Here is a 12,720-nt window from a genome sequence, read left to right as displayed (position 1 = left end):
CTTGACTGACATAGCTCAAGTGAAACACAGGCTTTGTAAACCCCCCCCCCTCTCTCTATATATATATGCGCACATGTATATCATGCTTTCAGAAGTACTCCTTCCGTTCCTTATTATAAGAGACGAATAACCGAATTACGTTGATAAAAAAAACAATTAAAATTAGTTAAGAATAATCAATGTGTAAAAAGTATAATTTTTTTCCAAAAATGCCCTCATTAATAAGAGAGAGCATGAGAGAGAACAATTAAATTATTAAAAGAAAGAGAAGTGGGAGGGAGAGAGAGTGTGAGTTAGAGACAATAAATATGGATAAAATAGGAAATCAACACAAAAAATAGAGACAACTTTTAAGTGTCTCTTATATATAGGAACATGCTATAAGCATCAAATGTCTCTTATAATAAGGAACAGAGGGAGTATCTAAGTGAGAATGTCTGTAATTATGAATTAGTATTTGAGAATATAAAAGAAGACAAAAAAAAAAACGTAACTAAATTAAATCACAAGACGGATCGGAAGAGTATGTAATACGTGTCATTTTATAGTGTGATGTCATTAATTTAAGTTAAAAAAACACATATTTTTTGACAAATAATTTATTTAGCTAATTTCTTTAGAAAAAACTTAGGTCAATTTCTTTATATTTATTATGTCAAGTTTTCCAATCATACATGACTATGTGTCTTTTTTTGTTTATAATTAAACACTATTAAATGCTAATATTTAAAAAAATATATGACACATGATCATGTGTGATAGATAACTTAACATAATAGACATAAGAAACTTAGTGTAAGTATTGTTATTTTTTTAATCCTCCCAAATTAATTAATTAATTAAGGATGGGAGGTATTTTTTTTTTAATTTTAGTTTATAGCTTGCCGCGCGTTTATCATGCATAAATTAATAAGCTTTAAATATTTTGTACTAAACAAACGACATGAATGTATAATAGAAATTATTGCAGTGATATCTTATATGAATCTTTATTTTGCGATATGAATGATTAAGTGGAATGTTGGTTGACTGGGTTGACGTCGCAAATAATCAAGACTCAAGTAACATGACTTGAAATATAAAAATGACATAACAAAGACAGCTTGAATTGCTACTGTATGATCCGATCTATATGGCACTTTCAATATATTTTACATAGATTAAGAAAAAATTTAAATTATATTAATTCTTCTTTAAAATATATTAACTTTCTAACTTTACTCCTATTTAATATATAATTCTTTTAAAAAATTATTTACATTATAATAAATGAAGGACAAAATAATATATTTGCACTAAAAATTTAATTGAGTTATAAATCAAACTAAGAAAAATCTTCTGTCTTTGCCATATAAATAGGACTAAAGAAGTATAACTTATCATCACCTTTTGAATGTGATCCACTAAACTCTCATGCATAGCTAAACAATTTTAAGAACAAGACGATTCGCCCGGTTCCTTCATGTGAAGGGAACTATTTACATCTCTGCTTAGAATTTGTTTGGATTCTCAAAAGCCAATTAAAAAAAGCTCAAAAGCTAATTTTGAGGCAAAATATTAAACCAAAAGTCACATTTTTGGATTACAGAACCAAATTACATTCCGCGCTAATTGGCCTTTGCCTTGTTATTGACCTTGCAAAATGCAATTACAGTACTACTACGAAAACTTGCATAAGTAGTGCATGTTTTATATATAGTGTTTATTTGACTAAATCCTATAGAGTTAAAGTCAAAGTCAATTTTGCAAACCTTAATTTTATTTCCAAGTCGAAAAGGATACTGTCCACGAACTGGCATCACCACTCACATGACATGTCTGTGAAGTGGACAACAAACACAGACTTGCAACGTTATTAATTTGACTTGCACGAGGGAACGAGATCAGGCTAGCTAGTATTGAAGAAATTGTTGAAGAGCATTGGTGGAACGCAAGTTATTATAAACGGCATGCCACCCAGCTTGCGTTGGATGCACCAAATCCCCAAAAAAAGCCGACTCAGGATTGTCTCACACTTCGCATTTCTTGGCCATGCTCTTGTTGTCCACACTTCCACAATCGTACTGCCTGCCCATCCCAACGCAACAAGGCTTGAACAGGTCCTCTATGTCATAGAGGGATAGTTCAGTACGGACATGGAACAGTCGAAGAGGTCTAAAACGACAAAGCTGGAATTGTCGTTGGCTTCTTCCCTTCAATTTGGCCAGACCTTGGCTTAAGAGGGTGTTGTGGTGATTGGCGCAGGTGTTATGAGTAGAGTTGCACAGCGAAAACGAGGATGAAGCCGTCTTTTTCAGGAGGCAGCCTACTGCTGGTTGAAAACCACTCACTGCAATTTTCTCCACAAAATTTTATATATATTTTTCCATATTTGTCCTTTCCATTGGTGTTGAGTTAATGCAAAGTTTTAAGAGAGAAAGCGAGAGCCTAGGTTGGAATTTTCAGTCATGCCATCCAACAAAATTGAGTTATGGGGCCACTGATCTGGGGAAAATAAATTAAGCTTTGGAACGACGTCTGAATAGTCAGGACTCAAGTTCCATGCAGGCAAGGCAAGTGAAACGATTTGAAATGTGAAATAATAACGTGACAAATACTCTCTCCAACCTTGAATATAAAATCTATATAACTAATTTATAGATACTATACAATATTTAGTTAAACTAGTTATTTGTAATAAATATGTGTTACTTATATTCTGAAATACCTCCTTATTTAATACCACCTCTGGTTCTTAATACAAGAATTAATCAGAAATTCAATTTGGTCTTAAATATAAGAGCTCAATCTACTTTAATTTATCTCCAACATTTATTCTTCTTCTTTTTTCCCAGGTCGTCCCTATATTGATTGTGCGTGTTAAGAGGTTTTTATTGAGTGACTCCAATATAGCGCACATGACTAACAATGATACAACATTCTTTTATTATAGCTAACTATTTTAATTATTTTTCTTAATTTTTATAAATTGGTAATCTAGATCTTATATTAATGATTGAAGATAGTACTTATGTTGTGTAATACTCCCTTGATAGAAAATCCTTTGACATGTATAATTATTGGGTAGAGTGAAGGAAAAATGTTATAAATTTAAGAGGCAAAGAGAACTGGAGTCTTATATTTAAAATTAAAATAAATCCTCCTACTAGGCTTTATATTTGAGATGGAAGGTATAGTTTGCTGGGCTCTCTTTAAGATATTGACAACTCATTTTATTGCAGAGAATTTTTTTTTCCGAGTCTAGCAGTTCCAGAAGAAAAACAATTAAGGGAGCTTCATTAAAAAATAAAAAACTACGTAATTAATTAAGCATGAAAGATGTAATCACTTCAAAAATACCCTGTTGTATAAAGATTAGCCAGAAGTATTTTGTAAGTAGGTAAGTAAAGAATATTGGGGGCAATTACGAATACGATAATAACTTCGAGTGAAGTTAGTTTTACGACTTTATCTTAAAAAGGATCAGAAAAGCGTTAAATCAATAAATATATTGCTTTTATCTTAAAGAAATTGAAAATTTTTTAATTGATAGTAACTTCTCACTTTGTAACCCAAAGATCACCCAGACTTTTCTATATAAAGAAGCACCTCAACCTCCTTCGGTGCTCATCAAATCTGCTCAGTTTTATTCTCAGCTTCAAACATGCTTCTTCATCATTCCCTCTCTTTCGCCCTTATTCTCTTTCTATCAACCTTTTCCATTAATGTCTCTGCAACAAATAATAAGCTCCCAAAAGGTTTCAGCATCGACCTCATTCATCGTGACTCGCCATTATCACCCTTCTAAAACTCCTCGATGACTCGCTCGGAGCGAGTTCAAAAAGCTGCATTGCGCTCCATGTCTCGAGCTAATCGCTTTGGCCAGTCTTCGTTGGCTGAAACAAGTTAGTCAGTAGAGACCAATCTATTCCCAAACGATGGAACATACCTCATGAAGATGTCTGTTGGGACTCCACCTGCAGAGAGATGGACAGTTTCAGACACAGGAAGCGACCTTGTTTGGTTCCAATGCAAACCATGCCCCCAGTGCCCCCCTCACGCACAGCTCCTTGATCCAAAAAATTCTGCCACTTATACGACTCTCTCATGCGGCTCAGACCCTTGTAAAGCTCTGCCCCAACTTCATGTTCAAGGCCAGGCGCATCCTAAATATGGAACATCGAACCAGTATACGTATTTTTATATGTAAGCGGATCACTCATACACTATGGGAGAACTGGCCACAGAATCAGTTAGTTTGGATCAAGCTGCTTCGTTTCCTAGGACGGTGTTTGGGTTTGGACACAACAACAAAGGACAGTGCCTCATGAACAACACTGGACTTGTTGGGCTTAATCAAGGGGCTTTGTCGTTAGTTTCACAAATGGGTAAAGTAGGTCGCAAATTCTCGTATTGTCTTCGTCCTTACGGTCCAAAGACCACAACTAAACTAAGGTTCGGGGAAGAAGCAACCATATCAGGAAAATGGGGTTGTGTCCACTCCGTTGATCACAAAACCTGGTTCCTTGTCTTCGTTTTACTTCCTCAAGCTTGAAGGTTGACAAACTCAATTATTTTTATATATTTTGATATCTTTTATATGGGTTTTGTCAACTTAATTAGTCTCTTTTGGCCTTAATTGATTGTTAATTGATTTAATATATTTTATTTTGAATTATTATTTTTTAGGGGCAAAATTGTCATATTTTGGTTTAATTGTGACTAATTGATTTTTGAGGACAATTAATGCTACCTTATTCTTGAATTTTGTTTGTAGGTCTTTGAAAGATTTAAAAAAATGAAAATGAAAATTAAAAAGAAAAAAATTGAAAAAAAAAGAAAAAAATTTAAAAAAATAATTTTAAAAAAAAAAGGGGAGCAAAACGCCCCACTAACAACCTAATATACTAATAATCATTATCTCCAGCGAGCGGATGGAAGGGAGGCACGAACAGAGACGCAAGCGAACAGTGCGGCGGCGAAAAAGAAAAATAAAGAGGACCAGTTAAGAGCGGGAGGCGGGACGCAAGAGAGGCACGAATAGAGGCAGCGAACCAGCGGCGTGAAGGAGAGGATTCAGCGTGAGCTTCCACAGCGAAATCACATCCCAGCATTCATCTTCTTTGTTCTTCATGGCTGAACCGAATTGGTTTGTTGGAGCTGTGGTTGTGATGGTTAAGAGTAGCTAAATCCTCCAATTCTCTAGAACATTGTTTATGGCTTGAACTTAGATCTTCAAAGGGGAGTTTCAACTCTTCTAATCTTTACTTCTTTCATTATAATTGTGATTTCTAGGTCTTAGAATGAATTTTATAATGTTTGAATGGGCTGTGATGATTTATATTTGTATTGAGATTGGTTGTAGTTGTTGGAATCTTTGATTAGCATTTAACATTATGCTGTGATTAGCTTTAATTTCTTTACATTGTACTGGGTCAGACTATGTTTTGAAATTATTGTGAACATTTAGTGGTAATTCAAGGTGGCTTGGTTATTGGACTAAAAATGTTAATTGCTTTTCTTTGATTTTCTTTTTGGCTAATTGTGCTGAAACAGTTTAATTGTGAATAATTAATATGCAAGGTGGCTTGGTGTTGATTATTCTAATTAAACCGAGTCTAGGGGGTGGCCCTTAGAGTCTTTTGAATTTAGCTAACTCCCAAATTAATTGAAGTAATGATAGCCTTAATCATTGTGCTAGAGGATTGCTCTTCCATTTGCTGTCACTTGTTAATTCTCTTTATTTATTTAATTCATATCCATTTTATAAACTAAAAATCCAAAAATTATTTACTCATTTTGCATCCTTTTAAATTTTGCCAATTAGTTAATTAAAAAGAAAATCAATCCCTTTCCAAGTCAATTTTTTATTTTTGATACTTAGTTGCTTAGGATTTCAAATAAAAGCTCCTCAAAGTGAAACGACCCGAGTTTTGTACTATATTACATTACTTGGATTTATTTTTAATTGGGAACCCCAAGGCAAACGACAAAGGCTCTCATCAAAGGTACTACTTGTATTGTGTTTTACTCTGAGGTTATTCGTTTATTTTCATTTCAAGTTAGTTTTATAATCTTGAATTGTTTCCTGGTCTAATAGTTTTGTGTGAAACGGCCGTTCATCGACAGGTATCACTGTTGGACAGCAGACAGTGCAGACAGGTGAAAGCAATAGGAACATAGTAATTGATTCTGGGACGACATTGATGATACTTCCGTCAAGCTTTTATGAGCAGGTTGGTGAAGCAAGCCATTGGAGCTGACCAATTCATAGTACAGAACGCTCAATACAAATTGTGTTACAGCAATGCTAACTCCAAGAATTTCCCAAATTTTGAGGTTCATTTTACAGGAGCCAACCTCGCCTTAAAACCTCAGAACCTTTTCCGTCTCATATCCAACGATGTTATATGCTTTGCAATGCTTCCTACAGATGGAACGCCCATTTACAGAAATGTGGCTCAAATCGATTTTGAGGTGGAGCATGATGTTGATCAGAAAAAAGTTTCTTTTGCTCCTGTCGATTGTACTAAACAGTAGAGATTCTATGACTTGGTTTGGATGAAAAAAATAATAGAAAAAGGAAAATATAGAGGGGTAGAGAATACTATGAATAAAAACTCTTCTCTCTAATTTTCTTCTCATCCAAACTAAGTACCAGCAATATAGTTATACGCTTGACAAATAATGCACTAGACTGACATAGCTCAAGTGAAGCATAGGCATTGTAAACCCTCTCTCTCTCTCTCTATATATATATGTATGTATGTATGTATATCGTGCTTTGGGAAGTATCTAAGTGAGATACTTGATGAATAATGTACTTGGTAGATGTATCCCAAGTGACATGTACGTACGTAGGCATAGTAAAAGAATGTCAAGACGAAGAGTAACTACTAATATGAGTCATTTTATAGGGTGATACCGTTAATTCAAGTACAAGAACCATCCTAGTTCGCAATATGCCTGGATTTACTATGAAAGTAGGATTTTTTATATGTAAGATAAATAAGACACTTAATGGTTGTGACTATTCTTCCTAGACACATGCACCGTCTTCTATATGTAGACCAAATACTGTTCAGTTGATGCATATGCCGTGCATTGGTTGTGTTGACTTGGAGTCAATTCATTCGTCATAATTAGGCTGTATATGATAATCATGCTCTACTTTCTAAAGTGAGGGAAGTTCAAGGATAGTGGAAACTAATTCATATCTTTCTTGACTATTTCGAATTAATTAGCTATGGTTATTTTTTACCAACTAAATTTTATTTTATGATATATTTTAGAAAAACCAACACATACTTAAGAAAACTCATTGTTTTTTTTTTTATTCTAATGACATAATGTGCGTTTAGTTTATAGTTTGCCGCCGGCCCATTTATCATGTATAATTAAGCTTTAGATATTTTGTACTAAGCGACATTGTGTATAATAGAAATTGCAGTGATAAGTGAAACGGTCATTATCTTATTGACTAGGTTGTTTCAGCTAGTGGGGTGGAATTTTCAGTCATACCATCCAACAAGTCGAGTTATCCATTGGGACATATGCGGGAATTAATAAATAAGCTTTGGAACGACGTCGCAAATAGTCAAGTGAAATGACTTCAAATGTAAAATGACGTGACAAAAGACAGCTTAAAATGCTACTGTATAAATTATCATGGATATCTGATCATTTTGAGATAATTATAAACTTCGCCAGAATTTTGTTTCGATTCTCAAAAGCCAATTTAAAAAGCTGAAGAACTATTTTTTTATAGGCAAAATATTATGTCTGGATTGGCATGTTAGTCAAATAGATTTTTCCTCAAAAGTCAAACTAAACCCGGAGTCAAATTTTAGGAGTTTTTGGGTTACAAAAACATAAATTACATCCCACACGAATTGGATTTTCCCTTCGTTATATTAATTTTGCAAAATGCAATTACACTACTACAAAAAGTTGCATAAGTAGCGCATGTTTAATGTTTATATGTTGCAAACGTTAATCCAAACAGTTCCAATTGGTTTTCCAAGTCCAAACGGATACTTTATTCATGAATACGCACCACCCTCACATGACATATCTGTAAAGTGATCTTATTGAATGTGACAACAAACATAAACTTAATAGCAACGTTATTAATTTGAGTTGCACGAGGGAAAGAGATCGGCCAGCCAGTACTAATGAAGAAGTTGTTGAAGAGCATTGGTGGAACGCAAGTTATTATAAACGGCATGCCAGCCAGCTTGCGTTGGATGCACCAAATCCCAGAAAAAAGCCGACCTGGGATCGTCGCACACTCTGTATTTCTTGGCCAGGGTTTTGTTGTCCACGCTTCCACAATCGTACTGGCTGCCCATCCCAACGCAACAAGGCTTGAACGGGTTCTTCATGTTATAGGTGGAGGGATGGTTTAGTACGGACATGAAACTGTGGAAGAGGTCTAAAACGACAAAGCTGGAATTGTCGTTGGCTTTTTCCTTCAATCTGGCCAGACCTTGGCTTAAGAGGGTGTTGTGGTGCCTGGCGAAGGTGTTATGAGTAGAGTTGCACAGCGAAAATGAGGATGAAGCTGTCGTTTTGGGGAGGCAGCCTACTGGTTGAAGACCGTTCACTGCAATTTTCTTCACTCCCAATCTATGGATCCGAGCTACATTTTTAACCGTCTGCTTCACCACCGACGCCATGAACTCCGGCGCAACCTATTTGCGTCCATACAAAAACATGCAAACGTATCAGTTATATATGTGTGTGTATATGTATGTCAGTTCTGAGATTGTATAAAATCAAGATATATACAAGCAAGCCTCTGTCATAATGCATTATATGCAGGAAAATTAATCGGGAAAATAGCTGAAAGATCACCCATTGCAAAATTTATTGTCCAAAGCTATCTTTTCTTTTCTGTGGGCGAGAGCATGTCATCTTAAGCTAGTGAAACTCTTTTTGGACCTTTTTTTGTTTTGGTAATATCTCTTCACCCACGTGCTAATTGTTAATGTGAACTTGTGTTTGCATACAGCTGAAAAAAAAAAAAAATGCACTAAAAATAGGTTGCAAAGCCTTGAAACAAATTTCAAATACTTTTGGATGATAAGTTTTGCGATGAAAATTTTTTCAGCAATTTGTATCTGTAGTTTCACTTGATTTTTATGAAGGCCTATTTGTCTTATTTATTGGGTGCTTGCAATTTTTTTTTAAATTATAGGCATTAATTTCTATCCTCATAATCTGTTAATTAAAATTGGTGTGGATGTTGATTTAGTGATATGTAACTTATCACAAATACAAAATTAAAAAAAAGGTTTTTTAAAAAATAAAATATTACAATAAATTAAAATTTTGTTTGTTGCCAACATAAAAATAAAGGGTTAATACGAACTTTGGTCATTCAAATTTACCTTGATTTTGATTTTGGTCCCTTATGTTTTAAACTATATATAGGTTTTTTCCCTCAAATTTCCTTTTATTTAAAATATTAGTCTATATAATCCAATAAAAACTTGGATTATTTGCTCATAGAGAGACCAAAATTTATGATTTGAAACTTAAGAAACCAAAACCAAAATGATAGCAAATTTGAGGAACCAAGGATTATATTAACCTAAAAATAAATTATATACTACATCATCAGCTGCCGAGACCCTTGTTCTTTCAAACCAACAAATTGTAAATATATCGATTGACATATATAATTAAGAAAACTATAAGAATTCAATAAAAAGAAAAGAAATATAGATGTTGATTTTTAACCTACATAAAATTTTTCTTACACACACACTGACACACCCCTGCAATCTTTGGGTCCACTGTTTGGACTTTGGAGCTACATGCTCATAGGCGAGCGCCTTGTTTTCTTCCGGACGGTGGAACCCACCGGCCAGCGAAATGAATCAGAGATTTGGAAATGAAGCAGACATGTGAGTGAAAATGAAATTTGAAAGAAAATATGGCTTAAACCCGCAAAGGACACACATGGATGTGTCTCTGCAACGATATAATAAGTCCAAAACATGCACGAACTGGTCAGATCACGGGTTTGGGTTTTTACTCTTTAGCATGCATATACTATTCTCAGTGGCAGTGAAATATACCTCGGTGGTGCGATATTGTTGAAGATAAAAAGTGTAGTCGTTGCCGACGACGGAGACGAGAGCGACGGAGTTGGAGAGATCCGCGGAGGAGTAAACTCTGTCGGCGATGAGAGATTGGAAGAAGTCGATCTGGAGAGTCATATTTGGGTATGGAAAAGAGGTGTTGAAAACGCCGGTGCCACCGTATGCAAAGTTGACGCCGTACTTCACATATTGTGGCGTCAAATTTCTCATTCTGTATGGCATCGGCGATCTCACTCCCAAATACTTAGCTGCACGTAAAGGCATAGAACCCATGGCCATAAAGGTTAAGGTTTAGTCTCTAAAATTTGATCTTATTTTAGTTTTAGCCTCTAAATTTGAAACATATAGTTTTGATTCCTTGAATCTTATTTCTTTAAGCGGGTTAAAATGAAGTTAAATATCATATAAGATTCTAAACTAAATGCTAGCTTTCTGGATTCATCTAATAATTATGAGAGTCAAAACTAGGGTTTTTTTAACAATATCCCAACAGTAGTGACATACACATATCAAAATTATTTATCAATGTGTGGATCATTAAAAACATGTCCAGAGATAGAGCTGCTTTATTAGTAATGCAGATTAGATTCTAAACTAGTGCTAACTTCTGGATTCATGTGATAATCAAATATGAGGTGTAAAACCAACATTTTTTAAAAAAAGTATCTAAATACTTATATACAAATCAAAATCCATCAATCATCAACCCAAGAGCAAAATACTCCTATATATACCAAAACCTAAAGCCATTATTTTCTCATAAGTTATCAAACATACCTCTATTATTAAAATCAATTATGAAATTGAAGATATGATAATGTTGTAACTTATGAGATAATCATAATTTTAGGTTTATAATTGATTTTGGCATGTGTAGAGTTGTTTATAATTGATTTTGTTATGAATGACTGAAACGCCTCTCTTAATGCTAAAATATATTTTTGAGATAAATTAAATTGATTTGAAACATCCCACTTAATACTAAATCATTATAGATTAATTTAATAGTTAATTTTATAAATCATAATTTAAAAATCTATTTTATAAATTATTTTGATTCAAAATCTATTTTTATCCATCTAATTCAAACACACACTATACCGTGAGAAATACAGAGAAGGGGGTATTTCTAATTATTTGACATGGAAATAAGAGAAAGTTACACTGAACTCTGAGGCATTCAGATGGATCAGGAAAAGTAGCAAGCAAGCAAACAAAGAAATTAATGAACCCCATCTTTTAAATAATACAAACTCGTTTCTTAATATAAAATCTCATTTGATTTTTATTTTTATACTTAATATAAGACCACAATCTATTTTGTCTTTAATATTTATATATTTTTTTTAAAATAGTCCTTCTAACAATGATAATTCTAGCCAATATACTTGATTAGCAAAGATATTTTAGGAAAGACAATACTTATTTATGACAAATAACTAACTTAACTTCTTTTTTTAATTTCCTCAAATTAGTCAACTAACTCTTATAATTAGCATCGGAGGTAGTATCTGTTAATTCTATTGTTGGTTTTGATGCTCATAATTAATTTTTAATTTAATAAAGACTTGATTTAAGTATGGAGACCATTTGTTAATATAGACCAAAAAATTATGAAATTATAAGGATCAAAACCAACCATTTAAAATTATAATGATTGAAACTAAAATTCCATCAAATTATAATAATATTAACCTAACAAATTATATATAGTGTCCTAGAATTTCTACCAATTAAAGCAGCCCGACCACAAGTGACAGATCGAAAGGCCAAGAAAACGCATATATGAAAGACAAGGCATATACCCAGAAAATCAGTGAGAACTCTGCCGTCGGAGAAACGGCCGGCGGGCTCTCCGGGGAAGGTAATTCCATAGGGCTGTTTCCAGGAACTCGCCACCCTATCTCTCCCGAAATTGCCGGTATCTACATACGAGTCCCCAAAGACGAACAACTTTGTCGGATTCTGCAGATTACAAGCTTCTGCTTCCAATACCAAGCGTGCTGCATATATCAGAGATGAAAGAGTCAGCTTTTCTCAGTAGTTGGAGAGCAAATATATATATATATATTACCAGAGATGATTATGAGTGATAGAAGACGGAGAAGGGACAGTGAAAGAAGAAGTGAAGCCATGACAACGTAGATATTATCAGTGCGGGGACGATGGTTATGGTTCAAAGAAAGAGGAAAAGCTCAACAGGAAGACGGAGACAAGACGGTACAATGATTTATATTGGCACGCCTACGACCGAGACTTCTTCGATAGCTGAAAATTCAGTGACTAGATTTTTTCATTACTGGCTTGTGTAAGTTTATGATAAATATTACTCCTTTGTTCTTTAATATAAGACCGATTTAACTAATTTAATTAGATTAAAAAAGTTAAGTAAATCAGTTAATCATAAGAAATATGACATGTTTTTTCTAAAACACCATAATCATCTTTCTTAATACCCTCCCTCATCTACTTAGTTGTGGTTGAAAAAGTATTCATAAGGGTAATTTGAAAAAAATTGATAAATATGAAAAATAGGTCTTATATTTAGAATCAAAATTAACTTAACAATTTCGTCTCATATTAACGACCGGAGGAATACTACCTTTCCTCATTATTATTATTATTTTAATAA

General features: G+C 33.9%; 1 protein-coding gene across 1 annotated transcript; it reads right to left on the bottom strand.

Moving 5' to 3' along the window:
* Nucleotides 1-7,977: 7,977 nt before the first annotated feature.
* On the bottom strand, nucleotides 7,978-12,257 carry LOC114712172 (GDSL esterase/lipase At5g03610). The gene is made up of 4 exons (XM_028896640.1): nucleotides 12,163-12,257; nucleotides 11,894-12,091; nucleotides 10,065-10,336; nucleotides 7,978-8,672 (listed from the first exon to the last, which is right to left on the bottom strand). The coding sequence occupies exons 1-4, from the start codon at nucleotides 12,221-12,223 to the stop codon at nucleotides 8,151-8,153; spliced, it is 1,053 nt and encodes a 350-aa protein (XP_028752473.1). The 5' UTR covers nucleotides 12,224-12,257; the 3' UTR covers nucleotides 7,978-8,150.
* Nucleotides 12,258-12,720: the final 463 nt, after the last annotated feature.

The sequence above is a fragment of the Neltuma alba genome, unplaced genomic scaffold, assembly GCF_004799145.2.
Source record: "Neltuma alba isolate B1F8T4 unplaced genomic scaffold, ASM479914v2 tig00011339_pilon, whole genome shotgun sequence".
Taxonomy (NCBI): Eukaryota; Viridiplantae; Streptophyta; class Magnoliopsida; order Fabales; family Fabaceae; genus Neltuma; species Neltuma alba.
This window is presented reverse-complemented; position numbering and strand designations above follow the sequence as displayed.